This window comes from Entelurus aequoreus, linkage group LG05 (genome assembly GCF_033978785.1).
Source record: "Entelurus aequoreus isolate RoL-2023_Sb linkage group LG05, RoL_Eaeq_v1.1, whole genome shotgun sequence".
Taxonomy (NCBI): Eukaryota; Metazoa; Chordata; class Actinopteri; order Syngnathiformes; family Syngnathidae; genus Entelurus; species Entelurus aequoreus.
Window position 1 is genome coordinate 53,381,506 of NC_084735.1, and position 24,056 is coordinate 53,405,561.

The 24,056-nt window shown below is 39.0% G+C and overlaps 1 protein-coding gene across 1 annotated transcript; it reads left to right on the forward strand.

The window, feature by feature from the left end:
* Positions 1–1,044: 1,044 nt before the first annotated feature.
* Positions 1,045–21,579, forward strand: ei24 (EI24 autophagy associated transmembrane protein). Its single transcript, XM_062048376.1, has 11 exons — positions 1,045–1,197; positions 3,085–3,221; positions 5,899–6,044; positions 7,842–7,902; positions 8,014–8,080; positions 8,157–8,281; positions 11,639–11,758; positions 13,897–14,008; positions 14,094–14,205; positions 20,122–20,196; positions 20,269–21,579. Exons 2-11 carry the CDS (start codon positions 3,180–3,182, stop codon positions 20,429–20,431), a joined length of 1,023 nt encoding a protein of 340 aa, XP_061904360.1. The 5' UTR covers positions 1,045–1,197; positions 3,085–3,179; the 3' UTR covers positions 20,432–21,579.
* The last annotated feature ends 2,477 nt before the right edge of the window (positions 21,580–24,056 follow it).

The window sequence follows — 24,056 nt, forward strand, 5'->3', positions numbered from 1 at the left end:
TTGTTTAATTTCATTAAGACACGCCTCCAGCTGACTACAATCCGGCATGTTGGTCAGCTTTAGGGGCATGTAGAGTTGGGTGTCATCAGCATAACAGTGAAAGCTAACACCGTATTTGCGTATGATGTCACCGAGTGGCAGCATGTAAATACTAAAGAGTGCAGGGCCAAGAACCGAACCCTGGGGGACTCCGCACGTTACCTTAACATAGTCCGAGGTCACATTATTATGGGAGGCGCACTGCATCCTGTCAGTAAGATAAGAGTTAAACCAAGACAAGGCTAAGTCTGACATACCAATACGTGTTTTGATACGCTCTAATAAAATATTTTGATCGACGGTATCGAAAGCAGCGCTAAGATCAAGAAGCAGCAACATAGATGACGCATCAGAATCCATCGTTAGCAACATATCTTTAGTCATTTTTGCGAGGGCTGTCTCCGTAGAGTGATCTGCCCTGAAACCGGATTGAAAAGGTTCACAGAGATTGTTAGACACTAAGTGTTCATTTAGCTGCTGTGCAACAATTTTTTCGAGGATTTTCGAGATAAACGGAAGATGGGACACCGGCCGGTAGTTTACCAAGTGTCCTCTTTTTGGGATTTCAGAATATGGTCAGCCTAGGTTATTCCATATATTTAAAGTTAAAAGTTAAAGTTAAAGTACCAATGATTGTCACACACACACTAGGTGTGGTGAAATTTGTCCTCTGCATTTGACCCATCCCCTTGATCACCCCCTGGGAGGTGAGGGGAGCAGTGGGCAGCAGCGGTGCCGCGCCCGGGAATCATTTTTGGTGATTTAACCCCCAATTCCAACCCTTGATGCTGAGTGCCAAGCAGGGAGGTAATGGGTCCCATTTTTATAGTCTTTGGTATGACTCGGCCGGGGTTTGAACTCACAACCTACCGATCTCAGGGCGGACACTCTAACCACTAGGCCACTGAGTAGGTCAGTGGCCTAGTATATGTGTGTTGTGTGGAGAGAAATTGTGTTTAAACAACAATTTCCAGTAAAGTAGGGTCTGTCTGCCAACCAGGAAGTTAATTACAGCATGAGATGTAAACTACATTTCCCATGATCCTTTGGAATTGGAGCTTGTGCAATATGTTTGCCATGGCCTTTGTTGGCCGTCTATAGGCTGTTGTTGTTAATGCCATGGGAAGGGGTCATTTAAGCACCAACCTGCCGTACGAGGTAAGTAGCATAACGCCATTGTCGTTACATTTTCTTTGCTGTTTCAAGTTTTTGTCTTCATATCTTGTGTTTCCGTGACCAGAATTACAACATTATCAGCTAGCGAGCTAGCTAGCTACATAAATAAACGAGCGAGCAGGGCACATATATTTTTGGGACAACAAACATAAACCATTCGCCAGCTTTTTTCAATATACATTATTAGTGGATTTGAGAACATTAAATATATTTACGTATTAAATTGAGTCTCTTTGAGTAGGCTAGCAAGAGACCGCTTGAAAGTTGGCTATTACACAGACAGAGAGAGACTACATGCTAATGTAAATTTACAGGGGTAGTTTCCATCCATCCAGCCATATTTGAGAATAAATGCAAACATTAAACTCCCCTTTGAACTTCTTAACAATTTATTAAAACAGGACTTGGACGTGAGCCTTATTTCCCTCCGAATAATAGTTCATTTTACAAATAACTTTCATATAATTGCAGTGTTTCCCATACATTCATGTACTTGTTGTTGCCTGAGACGAATAATTTTGGCTGCCACAAATATAAAACACTTTATAATGGGACCGTCAGTGACTGTATCTTGTTGTTACAACTCTGTACACTAAATGGTATTGTTAACTCGTAACACACAGAGTTCAAAACGATTTAGCAAGAAGGATCTGTGTTGTCAACATACCAACTTTGTTGCTATATTTAGCAAATTCAGACCAATTGGGGGTTTTTTGCAACTTTTTCTAGTCTTACTGTTTTCATTGTTTTCTATTGTTTAATTGATCTTGTTATCACTTTTTGCAACTATTATGAAACAAACTAAAACGCTCCCTTTTGTCAGTTTGCACAAACGCTGAAGCTGGAGTTCCCCAAAACCTCAATTTTTTTTTGTGAACAAAAACATTTACAGGTAGACGAAACGGCCAAACTCATTGAAAAATATGTAATTTTAAAAAGACCCTTGACTAATTGCAACAGAGTCGCCATCTTTGGGAAGAGCAGGCTTTGGAATCCGAGAGTTTCCACCAAGAGGAGAAGAAAGCTAATTTACCTTGTACAAAATTTGAGATTGAGTATGGATTATGTAGTATTTTAATGAAATAAACTTACGATAGTGCATCGCTGGAACCCAACATAATTTTAAAAGCTCCTAAAATGTGTTTGATAGGACCAATGTATATAATCTTTCTAGTTTTGTCAGTCCCCCAAAGGCAGGGGTGTCCACAGTGTGTTTGGGGACATCTCCTTTTTTTTGCCTCATCATATTGCATAAACACAATTTATTATTTATAATGAGATGTTTTTAGTGCACACATTTGGTTTACCTATTAACACAAAGCTAATATATTGTTTTGTTCAGATAGCTTTGTATATATTGACCTACATTGGATAGTTTTTTAGTATCTTGTACAAAATATATTAATGACAGCGCAACTATGTCAGAAAAAAATAACATTAGGGGCTTTGTGGTTGTTGTTTTTTTTAAAGTTGTATTCATTAGCCTAAATAAGATAATACACACAAGTACATCTGTGTGGTAATTTTTCATGTGGCCATAGATTGACTGACTAAAAATCCAGGATTGGATCAAAAGCATCAAAGCTTCCTCATAAACTTTTATTCATCTCACAATGGGGAAATTATGTGGTTGTAGTGCCGATTCATAAAGTCCCCAAAAAAGTTTTTAAAAGTAAAAAAACAACAACACGACAACAAGACAGAAACATTAAAGAACACAAAGAAGGACATCAAAGAGAAGGACGTAAAAGAGAACAAAGGTGCTGCTACCAGCTGCCACTTCAGCAGCACCGTTTTTACATACAGCAACAAAATTAAAACGATCATGCTCCTTATCTTTCTTGCTTTCTTGTGTCTGGGTTATGCTAGGTTGCTGTGTGATCTTCTTCCTGCGATGAGAGCTGACCACCGGGTCAACCGTATCCCTTACGTCTGCAGTTGATGGATCTGCAGCTGGTACAGAGATGACAGACAGCGTCAGGGCCTTCCTGCGCAATGTTGCGACGGTTAGTGGTAACATACCATTTAAGGCCATGTCCACATGAACACAGATACTTATTAATAAACGCATACTTATCTCTGCGTTTAGACCTCTTGTCCACACGCAGACGCATACTTTTGTCTTTAAAAACGCAGACTTTTGCAAACGCTGGCTAATATATAATAGTATAATAGACTGTATTTATTCACATGTATTAAATACCTAAGTGTTTATTGTTTATTGTGAGCGAACTGTGGTGCTGAATTTCCCCCAGGGATCAATAAAGTACTTTATATTCTATTCTATTCTAAAGTGTAGAGTTCCAAGACTCTCTGCTTAGCGTATGCATGTACACGACACCAACGGAGACTTGTGATGAAGTTACGGTTGTGCACTGTCATTTCCAGAGCTCAACAACACTGCCTTGCTGCCTTTAAACACATTATAAGAGGAATTACTGTTTGTTTGAACGTAAACATGCTGCTATTTTCACTTTACATTGATTAAAAAGACACATCAAAATGGACTTTGCGACACTCCCGCCGGCGCTAATGACAGTCAGCTGTTTGGTTTGGGGCGTGGTTATTTACCGCTAGAATTCACCAACTCGAGTATTTCATATATATTTCATACATATATATATATATATATATATATATATATATATATATATATATATATATATATATATATATATATATATATATATATATATATATACATATGTGTATGAAATACTTGACTTTCAGTGAATTCTAGCTATATATATATTTATTTTATTTACATAAAATAAATACTTGAATTATCTATCCATTAGATGGCAGTATTGTCCTGTTTAACTTCTCTGTTCATGACTAAGAAATCATTTCGGCCACCGTGTTCAATGGAGAAGTCTGTTCTACATACTTACAGGCAACATACACCTTCCCCTTCGAACTGTCCTGGATGAACTGAAATTCTTGTTTCCATTCGTTTTGGAACTTGCAAGCGTATTTATATTGTGGGAAAGCGGACGTGAGAATAGGCTGTCCCCACTCAGTCTCGGATCCGCATTGAGCTGGAGGGGGCGTGGCCTCCAGCTCCGGCTGAATACCGGGAGTTTGTCGGGAGAAAATGTCTGCCGGGAGGTTGTCGGGAGAGGTGCTGAATAACGGGATTCTCCCGCTAAAAACGGGAGGGTTGGCAAGTATGTTACATACTAACTGTAACATTTGGGTGTAGCTTGCAGACACAGCGTTTGCAAAAATGTTAAATTGATGAACACCACTAATTGCGGTAATAATAACAAAATATATCACTAATACTTGGTTAATATATGAATCACGAAATGTAAATGGAGTATTGATGGCAATTTTTGAATGGTTATTGATTGGATTTTATCAGCGAAATAGAGGACCTCCCATTGGCTCTGCTGTAAGCGGACATTTATTAACGTTTATTTACAAGTTAGAATGCATTAAAAAAAAAAAAGTGGCAAAAACAAAGTGCTGTACAAAACAAAACAAACAAGCAAAAACAAAAAAATACAATAATAGAAGAAGAGAAGAAAACACATTCACACACAAACACACGTACACGCACACATACAGCACTATTGACAATAACAAAGCAAAAACAAAACATGGCATGGCGCTGAGGATTTGAGGTAAAACGCCACCTTTGAGGCGTCCACAGTGGCACCCATAGCTTGTTTTTTCGGTGTGTTTTCTAGTGGGTGGGGTTTGATGTGTCGAAGCCAGGTGTTTTCTTTTTGTTTGTTTTTTCACGCAGTGTCTCTGACGACTAGTGAGGTCATGTGATCTTGGGGACAGTTTGGAACATCCTACAATGTAGAAGCGCTTAATTTGTTCACCCTAACCACCTATATAGCACAGTATGGGTATTCTCACCTCATTGGAGCGTTTACAAAAAATATATATATATATTGGTTATTATCGATGTGGCATCATAATTTCCAATATCGACCCAATATTTATCAGACCGATAAACAATAAGAATTGTTATTGTTGTTTATGTTTCACAGGGATGTCTTTGAATGACGGACCACGGGTCAGAGTTGACAGCAAGCGCTATTTATGGGCTAGGAGCGTAACGTTTTACAAAAAAACAGTTTGGATCTTGTCACAGTTTTGTGGTTCGGTTTGGTGACGCACCGCTCATATTCCAAACTACTCATAAGTTGAAGTACCACGGTATCTCCTTTTGAGTTGATTCTCCGTCAAACACACCATCAGCAGCTTCTTCCTATTTTCATGGAAAATGTTCTGCCATTTCGATACTATTGTGATATCCTTGGCTGGGGTTATGGACTCATTCTGCTTAAATATGATACAGACTAGTAGTGCTGCTCTCCAACAGCTTCATCAAGTTGGCTAGCTACATGCTCGCTCACGTTTTTGATTATTTCCTTTGTTAATTCAACATCTATCATCCACTTCTTTTTCTCAGCCCTGTCCTTCACATTCACGTTCTTTCTTCTCATGGTTGGAAAAACAAATTCTTAGCTAAAAGCTAATGCTAGCAAGTCCAACACCGAATGATTTCGTCGGCTCATACGGGGTTCACTGTTTCATTCGCTATGCCAAATAGCGGTGGGTAGGCTCAGAATCCAAATTTTTTCACAAGTCACAACAGGCTGTCAATCATTTCAGACTGCAGGTTAGATAGATTAAGATGTGTGTTTTGTTTTTTGGGGGGAACAGGGGATCAAAGACTCCATATTGGGGATTGGAACAATCTCCAAACTGGATGCACGTATCCAGCAAAAAAGGGAGGAGCAGCGTCGGAGAAGGGCCAGTGGGGCTTTGGCACAGAGACGAGCACAGAGTGAGGAGCGTAAACCTGACAGGTATGTCTAACAGTTGCCCAAATTCCTTGGTTTCATATCCATTGTGGTTGCATGTTAGCTGAAGAGCTAGTGTGAAGTCAGCATTGTAATTGGCAAAACAGGATGGTGAAAGCCTGACCGATTTTAATTGACAACTCCTAGTAAAAAATTATGGAATCACCAGACTTGGAGGACGTTCATTCAGTTGTTTAATTTTGTAGAAAAAAACAAAAAAAGACATCACAAAAAACAATAGTCGTTTTAAATGGCAATTTTCTGGTTTTAAAAAACACTAAAAGAAATCAAGAATATATATTTAGTAGTCTGTAACAGTTTCATTTTTAGATTACCGGTAAGCAGAGTGAAAAAGCATGGAATCACTCAATTCTGAAGAAAATGTACATTTTAATTTCCAAAGCTAACACCTGCAAAAGATGAAATCTGTTAGTCTGCAGTTAGACATGACTGTTCACACCATGGAGAACTGTTGCACCAGGTGTATTGACACAAATCATGGTTCCAACATGAGATATGCCAATTGAAACAAAGGAGAGTATTATCAAACTTCTTTAAGAAGGTAAATCACCACACAATGTTGCAAAAGATGTTGATTGTTCACAGTCAGCTGCGTCTAAAATCTGGACCAATTACTAACAAAATGGGAAAGTTGTAAAATGCAAGCATACTGGTAGACCAAGGAACATTTTAAAATGCGTCAAAACAGAAAACTTGAAGCTGTATGTTCTGAAAACAGAAAATGCACAGCAAAACCGCCTGAAAAACAAAATGGGATTTAAATACAAAAAAGCTAAATGAACACCGTCATTAACACTAATAAACAGGAAAAAAATAGGCTCTAATGGGCTAAGGAACAGCAATCGTGGACTATGGATGACTGGATGACGAATCGCAAATCTTCATTGGGCAAAGGGATGATGCTGGAACTTTTGTTTGGTGCCGTTCCGATGAGATTTTTAAAGACAACTGTGTGAAGAAAACTTGCACATTTCCAAAGTCATTGATGATCTGGGGCTGCATGTCATGTAATGGCACTGGGGAGTTGACTGTCATTACAGCTTCAATAAATGCACACATTTACATTTTGGACACTTTTCTTATTCTGTCAATTGAAAGGATGTTTGTGGATGATGACATGATTTTTCAGGATGATATTGCATATGGCCATAGAGCAAAAACTGTTAACAATTTTCTTAAAGAAAGATATATGAGGTCAATGTCATGGCCTGCAAATAGTCTGCATATCAATCTAAATGAAAATCTTTGGTGGAAATTGAAGAAAATGGTCCATGACAAGACTCCAACCTGCAAAGTTGATGTGGCAACAGCAATCAGGGAAAGTTGAAGCAAGATTGATGAAGAGTACTGTTTGTCACTCGTTAAGTCCATGCCTCAGAGACGGCAAGTTATTATAAAAGCCACAAAGTACTAGTGGCGTGTTGATTTTTTTTTCCACTCTGTTTTACCTAAAAATTAAACTGTTACTGACTGATTTATATTCTTGACTCATTTTAGTGTTTCTTAAAGCCAGAAAGTTGCCATTTGAAATAATTATAGTTTTTTGTCACGTCTGTTATTTGCTTTTTTTCTCCAAAATTAAACAACTGAATGAATATCCTCCAATACTAGTGATTCCATAGTTTTTTCCCCAGCCTTTATTCCTCACGGGGGATTTTTTTTTTTTTAAACATCTACCTTGAATGATTTTCAAGAGTCATATATACAAGGGTAGATTTAAAGTCCTCCACGGACATCCACATTTTACTTGTTTTATCTTGATTTTTTTTCTTTTCTTTGCAGTGACCCTAAAGTAGCTAGCAGGATCTTTCAGTGCTGTGCCTGGAATGGAGGAGTGTTCTGGGTAAGATGTTCAACCTTTATCCTCTTTGAATCTCAGCACCATTGTGTATTGAACAAAAGGTGATCTCAGTTAACTTGTTCGCTTAAGATTTTAATATCACTGTCTTTCCAGCTTAGTCTGTTTCTCTTCTACCGGGTCTTTATCCCACTGCTGCAGACGCTCACTGCAAAAATTATCGGTAAGTATATAAAACTGCTAGTCAAAGAAGGGTGGATTGTTACAATTCCTGACAAGAAACAATCTTTTTGCTCCAGGTGACCCCTCACTCCACGGCAGTGTCTGGTCCTGGTTAGAGTTCATCCTGACCTCCGTCTTCGGTGCTCTCTGGGTTCTCCCACTATTTGTCCTCAGCAAGATAGTTAATGCCATTTGGTTTCAGGTTGGGTACTGATATTATACTATAATCTATAATGTAGGATTATTGATAATGTCTCGAAATTTGCTAAAATGAATAGGGGTGTAACGCTACATGTATTTGGATTCAGATTTTTACTATTGAAAGTTCGGCTTGTAATATAGGTATAATGATTTCACACACTCAGTAGCTGATCATCTACGTGGTTAGCATAAACTCTTTATGCAGTTGTTTCTGACCACAACAAATTAAAGGAGGGCCACATTATTATGGCGACCAGTTACTTCAGTAGCTGATCGTCTGCGTGGTTGTCGTGCTGTGCAGTTGTTTGCTTATTGTACTTTGATGGTCTGAATTGTCTCATGGATACAATTCTAATTTGTTTCGGATAAACTTTTATAGTCTGGTTTAACAGCTGATAAAGATAAGTACAAATTTAGCATTGCCTTAAATGCCGTCATCGCGACATTTTTACAACTGTATTTATAAAACGACCGTACTCTTTAAGCTTACTTATGTAGCGGAACATTTTCCCTGAAAATATACTGGTAGTGTCTAAAAACATTGTTTTTTTCCCACAGTTTCTGCCCATTTATTGTGTTTTGCTTACTTTCTTCATTAATGTCGAAGCGGCACAGCAGTTTTGAATGTTTCACTGCGATAGGCGATTGGAATAATTTTCTTTTCTCCTTTGACCATCAACCTATTCTTTTACCTTTTCATATAAACGTTGGACATTATCTGGAATATAAACACATGACTTTTAGACATATTGGATTGAACTGAAATGTAATTGTCAATGTCGTCCTTTTGTTTATTGTTCATATGTGATCATTTATGGTAAATGCAGTTTTTTTACATAACTTATAAAATATTAATAATATATAATTTTTTAATTTATTATACTGTAAATGTATTTGGATTGCTTTTTTGTTGGTTTTGTCTCTTACGCTTATTCTGGTCACCAAGAGTAATACGGCAAACCCATGTTTATCGCTGTTGATTGGTTCTGAATTTCAACAAAGTAGGAATTATTCATTAAAAATTTTATATTTTCATAGCTAGACCATAATAAACCTGTTTACGACTTTCTTCTACGACATGAAATAACACCCACACCTTTACAGGCCGCAAATATGAATGTGGCGAGGAACGACTATACAGTCCTCATTAGGCTGCAGTCAGCCTTAGCTTCTAGCGTGTTCATTGAGTAATAGTAAAGTCCGAAATGAGGCAGCAAACAATCTTAGTTGGGGCCACAACAATCCTAGGGCCCACCTGGTCACATTATAGCTACAAAAGCTTTTTATGGAAGAGGTTATTTGGTTAGAATGAGTCGGTGGTTCAGAATGTCGATTAGAAACCTGTTAATGTCTATATTTGTTGTTTAGATGAGTTTGCATCCCCATTCCCTTAGGCCATATAACGTTGAGGGTCGACATGTGTTTGAGGAAGTGCTGCACTGTAAAAGTTGGACTGAGTGTGAGTTATCATGGATGGTTACCTTTTCACATTTGAATTGAACGGTATCGATTCCCAGGTATACATTTTTCGTACTTTTGTGTGTTCAGATAGTAATAAATGTTTTTTTAAAATAATAAACTAAGTGTGAATGATAACTGTGTTGTCATGTTGTCATAGCTTGTTTTCTTACACTTCTGAGTCTCATTTGCAGTTTGTCCTTGGTGTGTTTCCGTAGTCAGTAAGGAGTTTTTGTGGTTTAGCTGAATGTGATAGCCTTGTCTTTTGTCAAGTCCCAAAAAGTATTTATACTGTAATTTTAATGTGCATCTCAGTTGTCGTTTTGATTGCCAAATTTACAGGAGTTCAAATTGGCATATAAAATCGCTAATGCTAATCAGTAGCATGTAGATCAGTGGTCCCCAACCTTTTTGTAGCTTCGGACCGGTCAACGCTTGAAAATTTGTCCCACGGACCAGGGGGTGGGGAATGTTTTGGTTTTTTTTGTCATAAAAAAAATACAATCGTGTGCTTACGGACTGTATCCCTGCAGACTCTATTGATCTACATTGATATGTAATGTATATATTGTGTTTTTTTATTTTGATTTAATTTAAAAATATATATATATTTATTTTTATTTTTTTTTATTATTTCTTGTGCGGCCCGGTACCAATCGGTCCACGGACCGGTGGTTGGGGACCACTGATGTAGATGGCATATCCAATTGAGCTCGGCATTTTGAAAAGTGGAGCTTTACTTTCGGGGTTGTATTTATCAGGCATGCTGGCTCAATTGATAAAGAAAATTGCAACATGACCTAGAGGTAGCCCGCTACAAATATTCCTGTTTGCCTGACAAGTGCTTGAGCTGGTGTCGAGTCTGAAATAAGACGTGACGTTGTGCGTAACAAAGGTATACTTGGTACCATTGGATTTTACCTGAATTGGTAAGACAGAATTGGGAATTTTGTACTGCTTGACCCTTTTGGGGTCGCGGAGGTGATGGAGCCTATCCCAGCTGCACTCGGGCGGAAGGTGGGGCACACCGTGGACAAGTCACCACCTCATCGCAGGGCCAACACAGATGTGCCTATCCCTAATCACATATATAATAATATCAGAGTTTTGAATATGCCACATTGTCTATCGTACAGTTTGTTTCAAATTGGGGGCATTAGAAGATACAAAATAATCAGTCCTCTTAGGACAGAGGTGTCCAAACTTTTGTCCATCAACGGCCACATACAAAAAAATTAAAGGATGCGGGGGCTATGTCGATACATTTTTTACATTGGATGCGGGGGCTATGTCGATACATGTTTTACATTAAAGATACTGAAACCAATACAATTTAGGTCAATCAATACATGCTAATCCATCTGAACCACACATCCACAACCTAGATTTGTGTCATAGGTATAACAAAGTACATTTGATATCTCACCCTCTTGAGATATTACATGGTTTGTTTTTAATATTATTCCTTACGATTATTATTAATATTCCGCCAACAAAAACTTTTTTGATAGTCTGAGCAAAATCGAAAATGTACCGTATCTTGCAAAGAAATGTTTATCATGACAGAAAGCACGGAAATCATCAACGAGCATATGCAGTAAGACACACAGGCCGTCTGCCATTTTGTTTTTCTGATCCCTTTTTAAACAAATTTGCGTCGGCTCCATTTTGATTGGTTAGTGAGACAGTTGCATTGATTGGCTGAAATAACAACAATTAGCCTAAATGTCTGGGAAAGTTGTGAGGGATAAGTTGGCGGGAATTAGTTGAATTGGTGTGAATTGTAGGGAATGCAAAAGTGTAGAATGAAAGCTCAAGTAATGGTTGAAAACTGCCCGCACAGAGTTTCACAAACCACATAGCAGTCAGAATAATCTTAATCATTCTGACCTCTTTGCAGGATATAGCTGACCTCGCATTCGAAGTATCTGGCTGTAAAGCGCAGCCGTTCCCCAGTGTAAGCAAGATCATTGCAGACATGCTCTTCAATCTCCTCCTTCAGGCACTCTTCCTCATTCAGGTCAGTACCTTGAATATGTGGTTGTCTTTGATTACTAGTCATTCAGAACCTGTTTTTCTATTTATCTCAATGTTCTTCCATCTCTCTCAGTTGTAAAAAACCTACCATAAAAAAGTATGGAGTGGTGATATCGTTAAGGGTGTTAACGCGTGGTCTTATATTATCAGTTTGATATTGGGAATTATGTTGTCACACCAATAATCAGATAACATAAAAAAAAGCCACGACACCGATAAAAACAAAAAAATAACCCTCCATTGAGGCAAGTTTACACAAAACCAATGTTTCCCCTAATTTTTCATGTGTCTTATCAAAAACACATAAAATGTGCACAAATCTGGTCACACTAGCAGCACACCTGTCCCAAACCTGACATAACCAGTTAAATGTCTAGCAAAACAGTGACACGCACGCATAACACATTGCTAATGTCATTGATTGGCTGCGTGTGACTGTATCATAGTGTAATGACCTGGCATTTACAGTTTGTGTGGTGTTGGAGCTGTCAGACTTTTTGTGTGGCTGTAAACGCATCAGTGGCTAAGTCTGAGGTTGTCTGTTGGCGCAAGTAAGAAAGAGAGAGTGGCTGCTGTTGATATGATAGATTTGGGTGTGGTTTGTACGCCAGAAAATGAGCCTTTTTGATAGATAATAGTTTTTTACTAATGTTTTTGGTGTGGTTTAGGCCGACAATAAACCGCTATGTTCAATAAATTGATCGATGGACCTCCTGTCACTGAAGTGTCTTGACAGACATTACAAAAATTGAACAGCGTTGACGAACATTGTTTTACATTGTTTCAGCTGTTGTGGCTGCTGTGTCTCACCTGTCAATTCACATGGTTGCATTGCAAAATTGTACATAATGAATTATGTGTTTACTTTATTTAGGTAATTAGTAGGATTTTATTTTGTGCACAGTTTAGAATTGGGACGCATAAGCATTGCACAGGCCTTCGAGGGAACATTGCCCCTAGCTTACTGTGCGGTAGGTAGGTGGGTTAGGGTCACAAATGAAGTGGTCCTGCCACGTAGGATAATTCCAGATTGTCTGTAAGGTCACATGACCTCACTAGTCATCGTAATAGGACAGCTCACATGCCCATTGAACCAAATGCCCGGCAAACACTCGAGGAAATAAAAACAAACCTGGCTTTGACACATCAAACCTCACTGGCCACACACTAGTATCCACACTGAAAAAATAAGCTATGGGTGCCTTATTCCGGTGCTAAGTGAATGCAGACCACCTGCAACAAGTGCTTAGCGGTAAAATTGTGCAGGTAACAATCTTGTAAGTAATGTAGCGTCCTGACAGAAGCTCTTATTAAACTTTATTTCCTAAAATAATATGCCAACAGCAGCACTCATTACACGTTAGCGTGACAGCGCTCGCCATGCCAGTAAGCACAGCAACAACACACCACTTTTCATGACGGTAACGAGGTTGCATTCAGGAACACCCAAAATTTTAAGCATCAAACTTTACTACTCTAGTTAAGTCAGGTTTTTTTGACAGTTCTTGTTTGTTCTGTATTTCTGCAATAATTAAGATCATTTGTGGAATATTGTATTTCTTATATAAAAATGTATTAGTTAGATATTATTAAATGTATATCCCTAAAGTATTTAAATTACTAGTCTGTTCAACTTGAATGTCACAAATGTGCCTAAAAATAACAAGGCATTGTTGTTTTAACACATTTTTTTAAGTTTAAACATTTTAAAGTACCAGTTTGGACACCGTTTAGGCTTTAATTTTTAAACTTCGGAATTGGTACTAGTATCAGTTCAAACGATGCCCATCCCTAATCTGGACATAAACTGCACTGATTTATGGATGTGATGTTAGCTCTATCATTGTAGTGATGTCATATTTGGTTCGGACAAATCTACAGATACAGTTTGTCAAATCCACCTTTTTTTGACTCTTTCTTACTTCCAGGTCTGCACAAACTACACTAACAATCTACATCTTCAAAATAATAAATATAAATAAGTTATCTGTATCGGTCTTAAAAAGCAGGAAGTTATCTGTATCTGTACCGGCTTTAAAAAATATGATTGTGCATCCCTATGTAATTGAATGAAGTCATTATTTCCACCACTGTTCATTGTAATCTGATTGTGTCCTCTAGGGCATGATTGTCAGCCTATTTCCCATCGACGCCATTGGACAGATGGTCAGCCTATTACACATGTCTCTACTCTACTCCCTGTACTGCTTTGAGTATCGCTGGTTCAACCATGGTGAGATATCCTCATACTTTCCACGCACATGTAAATGATATGAATGTTGAAATGAAACTGAACCGTGTGGGCATTTATGTTCTAGGCATTGAGATGCACCAACGGCTGTCCAATATTGAGAGGAACTGGCCCTATTACTTCGGCTTTGGTTTGCCCATGGCTTTGCTGACAGCCTTGCCTTCGTCGTACATCATCAGGTGAGGCCTCAAGTACACTGGGAATATTTTTGTCGTATTCCATTGCTGGCATGATTATATTTTGTTCTTGGCACAGCTTCACTGTGGGTGTGACAGTCTGTTCTAGTAGAATGATGATGCTAGGAGTTAGGCTTTGTCATAACGGATTTACAGAATCTCACAAAAATTAGTATACCCTCTCATTTTGGCAACCATTTTTATTCCAGCAGGGTTTCCAATTTATTTAAATTGGGCTATAGGAGTGGTTTCTAATTCCAACTTTGAACAGTAGAAGGCATTGTTTCTCGCCATAGTCAGAAAAATAAATGCTCTTCTGTTAAAAATTACAATGAACTCCATATGCTCGATATTGAGTCCCTTTGGGAATTACCAATGTCGCAGTCCAATTCATACAAATTCAACCAATCCCTGCATGCTACGTGCTGTTTATAACCACAGCTTTGTAGCACATTATGGCCAGTCAACAAAATTTTCGCCAGCGAAACGCACACGTCAACTGTCTAATCAAAATGTATGTACATTTCTTGTGTTGACAAAGCAGGAACAACAATGTGAAACAATATATCAACCATTTATTGCTCAAACGGCACAATTGACGTCCTCCTGCGTAGCGCAGACCTACTTCCTGTTCCTGTCTAAAGCGCTAAGCCTCCTTGGTAAGAATAGCAGGGTTTCCCCTACATGTAACTGATCGTGGCGCACGGCCACTGCAAGATAAATTCTGCCACACCTTCAAAATATATATACCGGTATATATATATATATATATATTTTTTTTTTTACATGAAACCAAATTTAAGTTATTTGTTGTATGAATGGATACACGCTATAACGTCTATTATTTACGAACTATTAGTCAAAAGTTTGAAAAACATCTCAAATATCATAAACGTTCCTCTATGCTTTATTTTGGGGGGAAAAAAGGTACATCTACTGTAAATCGTCTATCTCTCGCGCCCTAAACAGAGTTGGCACTCGGCTAAGGCTGCAGCTAACGATTATTTTTCTATCGATTAATCTATAGATTTTTTATATTTTTTTCGATTAATCGGTTAATCTATAGATTATTTCTTTCGATTAATCTATAGATTATTTTTCCTTTTACCGATTATTTTTTATTTTATTTTATTTAAAATGAAGATGAAAAAATAAATGTAGGCCAGTTTTTTCAAAAGGCATGGCTTTTATTTACAAAAAAAAAAAAAGTATGGCCACTCAGTCAACATTGACAACAACATGACAAAATATTCTGTAACAATGTAAACATTTAAAACTTTTAACATTTAACAAAATTAAATGTAGCTTATTTGCTTTTTAATGTGCAAATATAAAAGTAAACATCCAGTGCAAATCTTAATATTCTGCAATAGAATAAGCATTTCAAAAGTAAAAGTATTGCTTATTTTGCTTTAAAATGTGCAAAAATAAAGATAAACATCCAATACAAAAAAGTGCAAAACGAAATATTCTGTAACAACAGTGTAAACATTTCAACAAAAGTGAAAGTATTGCTTATTTGCTAAAATGTGCAAAAATAAAGATAAACATCCAATACAAAAAAGTGCCAATCTAAATATTCTGGAGCACTGTAAACATTAAGTATTGCTTTTAAAATGTGCAAAATAAACATCCAGTCCAACACAGTACACAATAACCAATTCTACTCATTCCAGTGAGTGACTAACAGTTGTAATGAAGAAAGGTTAGCATGTCTACATGCTCTGGTTCTTTTCTTGTTTACAATATTCCCAGCAGCTGAAAATAGGCGCTCAGAAGGGGTCGATGTGGCTGGAACTGAGAGGTAGTTAGCCTTCACCTCAAACCAGGACTGCGAGTGAGCTGAGCTGCAGTTTAAGTTTCTAGAAGGTCAACGGGCTCACAGTGATGTTACTAGTAGTTGACTGGGAGGTGTTTATTATCATTTGGGGAGAGTCCGCTGCCTGATGCTCACCTGCTAAACACCTATCTGCTCGACGCTGAAGCGCTGACTACATGCGCTCTGAATACGCACTGCTGATTGGCTGGTAACGTTTTGAATACGCACTGCTGATTGGCTGATAATGCTTCGTGTGTACCAATCAGATGGTTGTGTGGGTGGGACAATGCTGCGTGCTGAGACAGAGGCAGAGGAGCGAAGCAGCTTGTTAAGACTTTAGCAGCTAAAGTTAGCTTTAGCTTAGAAACTCGTTCGGTACACCCCCGTGCCGAACCGAAAGCCCCGTACCGAAACGGTTCAATACAAAACACGTACCGTTACACCCCTAGCAGATACAAATGACACATTCATGTTTTTGTGTAATGATGACAACGTATGCTCGCGCGGACGATTGACGAGTTGATGGTTTTCTTTTCAAATGTTCGTTCATAGCCGTTGTGCTGCTATGATAGGCCATTTCCGCTCGACACAGTGTGCATACAACAACATTATTAGGCCGTTTATTGAAATACTCCCACACTTTTGGCATGCTTTTCCCCCCTCGCTCGCACCGCTCGCATCGTCTGCTTTGATCGTCTGCTTTGCGGTCCGCCATGACGGTAGTGTGACGTAAATATGCGACGCGCCGACGCACAAAAACGGCGTCGACGTATTTACGTAACCGATGACGTCGACTACGTCGACGCGTCGTTTCAGCCTTACTATACTGTATGTGCACTGCAATTGGCCATACTAATTTGAGTTAGCTTGTCTATGAGCTGGTCCATTTTATGTTAGCATTAAGCTAGCGGCATTAGAGCTCAACCTTCTTCATACATAATTTTATTGCTTTTTTCAGTTTATTCAAAATTATATTATTAATTTAATGTGATTCCTACATGTATGTTCACTTCATGTGTATATATAATGTACTTTCCTTAGTGTGCTTAGTTTGACAGTGACTTTATTGTGGAGAAGGGCAACAAAAAACTTCAAGTTATTTGTTTCACTCTAATTCAAAAGACTGTTCACATATTTGGCAAACTAAATTGCAACATTCAGGGAGGGCAGAATATAGTGTTACCTTTTACAATAAGCAACAACAATAGAAATTACATCCAACAAAGAGATCACAGCCTACCAAATCAAATTCCTTGCGTGTTAAACATACTGGACAATTACAGCTGATTCTGATAATAAAAGAAAAAATAAGGTTATTATTAATAACTAATAACTAGGGCTGTCAAATGATTAAAATATTTAATCGCGGTTAATTGCATTTTGTTCATAGTTACCTCAAAATTCATCGCAGAAACATACTTTTTATTCATTAATAAGTGTACCTTAGATAGATCATTAAGTTTTTAATACCATGACTGGACAATTAATTTGCTTTATGAGATGTTTTTAAACATTATGCTTTTTGGAACAGCTCAACACAAAAAGGTTATAAACACATTTTTAAAGAGAATTAAAAAAATACCTACAGTGCGTCGGTTTCTTACCATAATTCCTATTTTGTAAGAATACAGAATTTGTATTCCTGCTTTAGGAGCACTTGCACTACACTTCCATGTTTTTGTGTACTCAGAGGGGTACGAAGTCTTTTTCAGGTTACACAATGCTAGATGATTGTGCTCACCTTTCACTTGCCACCCACTATCCACCATCCTGCAGAGCGAACAGCTCCTTCTGTGAAAAGGTGACCTTGGTTTTGGGTCTGCTCGTGGTAGTGCTTAATGAGAAGAGCTGCAATATGGTGGTGGCCAGGGACTATGAGTGGGTTCTTTTCACTTGACTTAAGTTTGAGTCACTACTGCGACCTCCTACTCTAAGGAATCTGTTTTTATCCAGGTAGGGGTCTAGGTTTTTGAGAAGACTGGTTCGGGGTAGATTATCATGTTTTTGCACACACTTCATTTCTTTAGCATACACATCCTGTTTTACTGCTTGAATGATAATGTTTTGGGCTTGGTTTGATTCGTCTACAGTGAGTCTTGTCTCACAGTAGTGCCAACTGATTGATTTTCCTTGGTAACGATTTGAAGTGCAGTAGTCTTGAAACAGAACGTTGGAGAGACTTCCAGGTAGAAAACTTGTTGAATCTGTCAGAGCCAAGTTGTTTGGTTGAGATAGTGGTTTTGAGTGTGGACATCCAATTCTGTGCTAGGCTCAACAAGATCATAAGAGTCATTTGAGGGACTTTGATCTTGAAGCAGTGAGCCTGTTACTCAGGGGTAGCTGGTAAGCAGGAACAAAACGAGTGGTGTGATCTGCTGGGTTCTGACTGCTAGGTATGTAATGCCATTGGCTAAGCTGAGAAGATTTGCGGATTCTTGTAACACGGATAGTCCATCCATCCATCCATTTTCTACCGCTTGTCCCTTTTTGGGTTTGCGGGGGGTGCTGGAGCCTATCTCAGATGCATTTGGGCAGAAGGCGGGGTACCATGTAGACATAAAATCTTCTAGTCTCGTTGTGGATATAACCTAGGACTACTTTACTGTCTGCATAGAATGCAGTGTAGTCTATTTCAAAGCCTAATTCATCTGTGAAAAGATCTGCAAGCTCGACTGCTAACACAGCAGTACTAAGCTCTAATCTTGGTATGGTCTGATCTGGGCTTGGTGCTAGCTTTCCCTTTGCCTTACCTAAAACAAAGCTTACTTCACAGTTCGTAGCTGCATCTGTTACTCTTAAAGAGGCCACTATGGCCAAAAAAACACCTTGTCTTGTAAAGGGTTTTGTCTCGTCTGACACTCTAAAGGTGAAGCAGTCTTTCTTTAAGTCCCAGAGGAGACGCAGGCTATGTTGCATGGGGACTGAATCAGCTTCAAAGTCCAAGTCTTTTAGATCTCTGGCATGATCTTGTGAAGGAAATGCCTCGAGTACCTCTTTTCTGTTAGCTGCTATTTTATCTTACGGTACATATTTTGTCTTAGATTTGAGTTTGCAAGTGTGTCACTGGTTCTTTGTAGTAGGGACCATTTCAACATTGGGGAGGGATTTAAGTCTGTCGTCTACGTAGAAGTCGTGTGTGACCAACTGCTTGACATCTGGATCGCAATCTGGCTGGTTGCGTAGAACAGACTGATGTAAGTCGTATATGGCCCCTGCTGGTGATGGCTATTCCCAAAGACGTGGACTCTCATCCTATACTCTACAATGTCCTTTGGAAATGTCATTGTCACGGAACCACAAAAAACGTCTTGCTCTCGAACATTGTAACAGTAAAACATCTGTTCAATGTCGGCTGTGAAGGCAACAACTTCCTTTCTGAAGCGTATTAGGACGCCTAATACGTGAGTTATTACGGTCTGATCCTGTCAGCAACACATCATTTGGTAACACATTCGCGTACTTCGTGCTGCTGTCAAAGACAACCCTAATCTGTTTGGGATTGCAGGGGTGATAGACACCGAATAGTGTCAAATACCAACATTCGTCTTCGTCTTTCAGTGAAGGGGCAAGCTCTGCATGTTTGTTTTCAAATATTTTGTCAATAAACGTGATGAAATGTTCCTTCATTTCTTCTTTTCTTTTAAAGCTACACACGAAAGACATTAAGCGGTTTAGGGCATGCGGTCTGTTGTTAGGGAGTTTTTGATGCGGCGACTTGAATCTTAATGGAGCTGTCCAGCTGTGTCTTTTATTTTCAAGAATGCATTGTCGGCTGCTACCCACGGTTACCTGTGGGTAGCAATGTTTCATTGAACTGTCCCTGTCAAATAAATACATAAATAAATCCATCCATTTTCTACCGCTTGTCCCTCTCGGGTTTGTGGGGGGGCTGGAGCCAAACCAGCTGCACCCGGGCAAAAGGCAGGGGTACGCGTTAAGCAAAATGTGCCCAAAAAGTGCAGTTTTCCTTTAAGCACAACATTTTGGCCGTACAATAACTGAGACAGTACATGATAACCAGGGGAAAAGTTTGAAATGGAAAAGTTGCGCTGAAGCATGACCATAAGAAACTAAATGTGTGTTCTTTATTTTTTACGCAGTGGCTGCTTGTTTTCCATTCTTTTCCCGCTCTTCATCATCAGTGCTAATGAGGCCAAGACACCCACAAAGCTTTAGTAAGTGCATCAAAGCAAAAAGCTTTGTTTCCCTTCCACCACTTCGCTCATCCCGGTCTGTCTCATTTGTAGCCATTTTCAGCTGCGTCTCTTCTCGCTGGTTGTGCTAATCACCAACAAGCTTTTCCACAAGACGGTCCACCTGCAGTCCTCCATGACATCCTCTACGTCCTCCGAGAGGCTGACGTCTCCGCACACGTCCCCGGCCAGACAGAGGCTTGCGCCCGCCCATTGATGACATCACTTGGAGGAGCCGTGCATAGTAATCATTCTTCCAGAAGGGGTTTTACGAACTCAAGTGTGTTGCACAAAGAGAAAACGTCTTTTTATCTAATCTCTTGGCTCTTTGTGATGCATACATTTTGTTCAAAGTGTCTGTTTGAATTCACGCTGTGTCTCGAACTCAAAAAAATAATAATTTCCTTTTAGGGTTTTTTATTTTATTTTATTTTTTATGTGCCATCTAAGCGGACTCTCCTTTTAGAAATAGCAGCACAATGCATCGTATAGAGCAGGGGTGTCCGAAGCGAGACCTGGAGGCTAATTGCTTGATTTTTATTGTAATATACTATACAAGTATACATCAATGAAGGACTTTGAGTGCCTCGTTAAACAAAGATAACACTATTAAAACTAATTGTTCAAATATACTTCTCGTTGTGTATCTTCACCTACACTGGTTTTAGAGATTTTTTTTTATTAAAAAAAAACTTAAAGAAAGGGTTTGGACTTTGGACACCCCTAATGTAAAGTTTGAAGGAACGTTTTTGCTTTTCGAAGCAAATAGGTTATATTTTTTACCTGTTTGTCTCATTTCTTTTTGTCTATAATGTGCCAGCAGTTCCGGGAAGGACTGTGTTCCGTCAAAGGGAGGATGTTGTATTATTACTTATCTTATATTTGAATTCACAAATGAGAATCTGCAAGGATTTGGGACCTGTCATGAGACAAACCAAAAACAACATGGTTGTTACAGGATGATGAATGGTTTCCTTTGTCAAAATCCGAAGTACTTCTTGCAAACTACAAGGTGACCAAGAAGCTGTCTCACTGTTTGCAGATATCATCAAAGTGATAAATGAGATGACCGTGACATGTGCAATTTATTTTCACTGCTACAAAACTAAAATATTGACAAACCACTCTTGCTTTCTCCAAAATTCATGTTAGTATATATTCTACTTTTTTCTTTAGTGCTGTAAGTAATACTGAAGGTCCAACCACCATGCAATGACCCCACCCAGCGCTCAACTGGTTGCCGAGCGGCCTTTTTGACCACACAAGTATAACTATTGTTAAAAGTATTGTTTAAAAAAAAAAGTGTGAGTGAAGTTTTGTATTGGAAATGCATCTCATTTCAATAAATAAAATCAGTATTTAATATTCACCAAAAATGTTGTACTCAGGGTTGAATCATAACATTATCAATCATTGTTATGATTGATATTGTTAATTATAACAATGATTGTTATGATTAAACAATCATGACAATGACTCTACGGAGACAGCCCTTGCAAAAATGACTAATGATCTATTGCTAACGATGGATTCTGATGCGTCATCTATGTTGCTGCTTCTTGATCTTAGCGCCACTTTCGATACCGTCGATCATAATATTTTATTAGAGTGTATCAAAACACATGTTGGCATGTCAGACTTAGCCTTGTCTTGGTTTAACTCTTATCTTACTGACAGGATGCAGTGCGTCTCCCATAACAATGTGACCTCGGACTATGTCAAGGTAACGTGCGGAGTTCCCCAGGGTTCGTTCTTGGCCCTGCACTCTTTAGTATTAACATGCTGCCGCTAGGTGATATCATACGCAAATACGGTGTTAGCTTTCACTGTTATGCTGATGACACCCAACTCTACATGCCCCTAAAGCTGACCAACATGCCGGATTGTAGTCAGTTGAAGGCGTGTCTTAATGAAATTAAACAATGGATGTCCGTTAACTTTTTGCAACTCAACGCTAAGAAAACGGAAATGCTGATTATCGGTCCTGCTAGACACCGACATCTATTTAATAATACCACCTTAACATTTGACAACCAAACAATTACACAAGGCGACTCGGTAAAGAATCTGGGTATTATCTTTGACCCAACTCTCTCGTTTGAGTCACACATCAAGAGTGTTACTAAAACGGCCTTCTTTCATCTCCGTAACATCGCTAAAATTTGTTCCATTTTGTCCACTAGCGACGCTGAGATCATTATCCATGCGTTCGTTACGTCTCATCTAAAATATTGTAACATATTATTTTCTGGTCTCCCTATGTCTAGCATTAAAAGATTACAGTTGGTACAAAATGCGACTGCTAGACTTTTGACAAGAACAAGAAAGTTTGATCATATTACGCCTATACTGGCTCACCTGCACTGGCTTCCTGTGCACTTAAGATGTGACTTTAAGGTTTTACTACTTACGTATAAAATACTACACGGTCTATCTTGCCGATTGTATTGTACCACATGTCCCCTGCAAGAAATCTGCGTTCAAAGAACTCCGGCTTATTAGTGATTCCCAGAGCCCAAAAAAAGTCTGCGGGCTATAGAGCGTTTTCTATTTGGGCTCCAGTACTGTGGAATGCCCTCCCGGTTTGATTGATTGAGACTTTTATTAGTATGTTGCACAGTGAAGTACATATTCCGTACAATTGACCACTAAATAACACCCGAATAAGTTTTTCAACTTGTTTAAGTCGGGGTCCACTTAAATTGATTCATGATACAGATATATACTATCAGATATATACTATCATAATACAGTCATCACACAAGATAATCACATTGAATTATTTACAATCAGGGGTGTGGGGGGGGGGGGCGTAGGATATGGACAGCAAGTAGTGGACATAGAGAGAGAGAGATCAGAAGGCATAAGAAAAAGTATCTGCATTTGATTGTTTACATTTGATTATTAGCAATCGGGGGAAGGTGTTAGTTTAGGGTTGTAGCTGCCTGGAGGTGAACTTTTATTGCGGTTTTGAAGGAGGATAGAGATGCCCTTTCTTTTATACCTGTTGGGAGCGCATTCCACATTGATGTGGCATAGAAAGAGAATGAGTTAAGACCTTTGATAGTTCGGAATATGGGTTTAACGTGGTTTGTGAAGCTCCCCTCTGGTGTTGTGGTTATGGCGGTCATTTACGTTAAGGAAGTAGTTTGACATGTACTTCGGTATCAGGGAGGTGTGGATTTTATAGACTAGGCTCAGTGCAAGTTGTTTAACTCTGTCCTCCACCTTGAGCCAGCCCACTTTGGATAAGTGGGTAGGAGTGAGGTGGGATCTGTGGTGGAGGTCTAGAAGTAACCTGACTAGCTTGTTCTGGGATGTTTGGAGTTTAGATTTGAGGGTTTTGGAGGTGCTAGGGTACCAGGAGGTGCATGCGTAATCGAAAAAGGGTTGAACGAGAGTTCCCGCCAGAATCCTCATGGTGCTTTTGTTGACCAGAGAGGAGATTCTGTAGAGAAATCTTGTTCGTTGGTTAACCTTTTTGATTACCGGTAACAGTTAGAGATGCTACCTCAGTAGAAGCATTTAAGTCCCAACTTAAAACTCATTTGTATACTCTAGCCTTTAAATAGACCCCCTTTTTAGACCAGTTGATCTGCCGTTTATTTTCTTTTCTCCTCTGTTCCCCTCTCCCTTGTGGAGGGGGAGTTACACATGGATGAAGTGCTGGCTGTCCAGAGTCGGGACCCGGGGTGGACCGCTAGCCTGTGCATCGGTTGGGGACATCTCTGCGCTGCTGACCCGTCTCCGCTCGGGACGGTTTCCTGCTGGCCCCACTATGGACTGGACTTTTGCTGATATGTTGGATCCACTGTGGACTGGACTTTCACAATATTATGTCA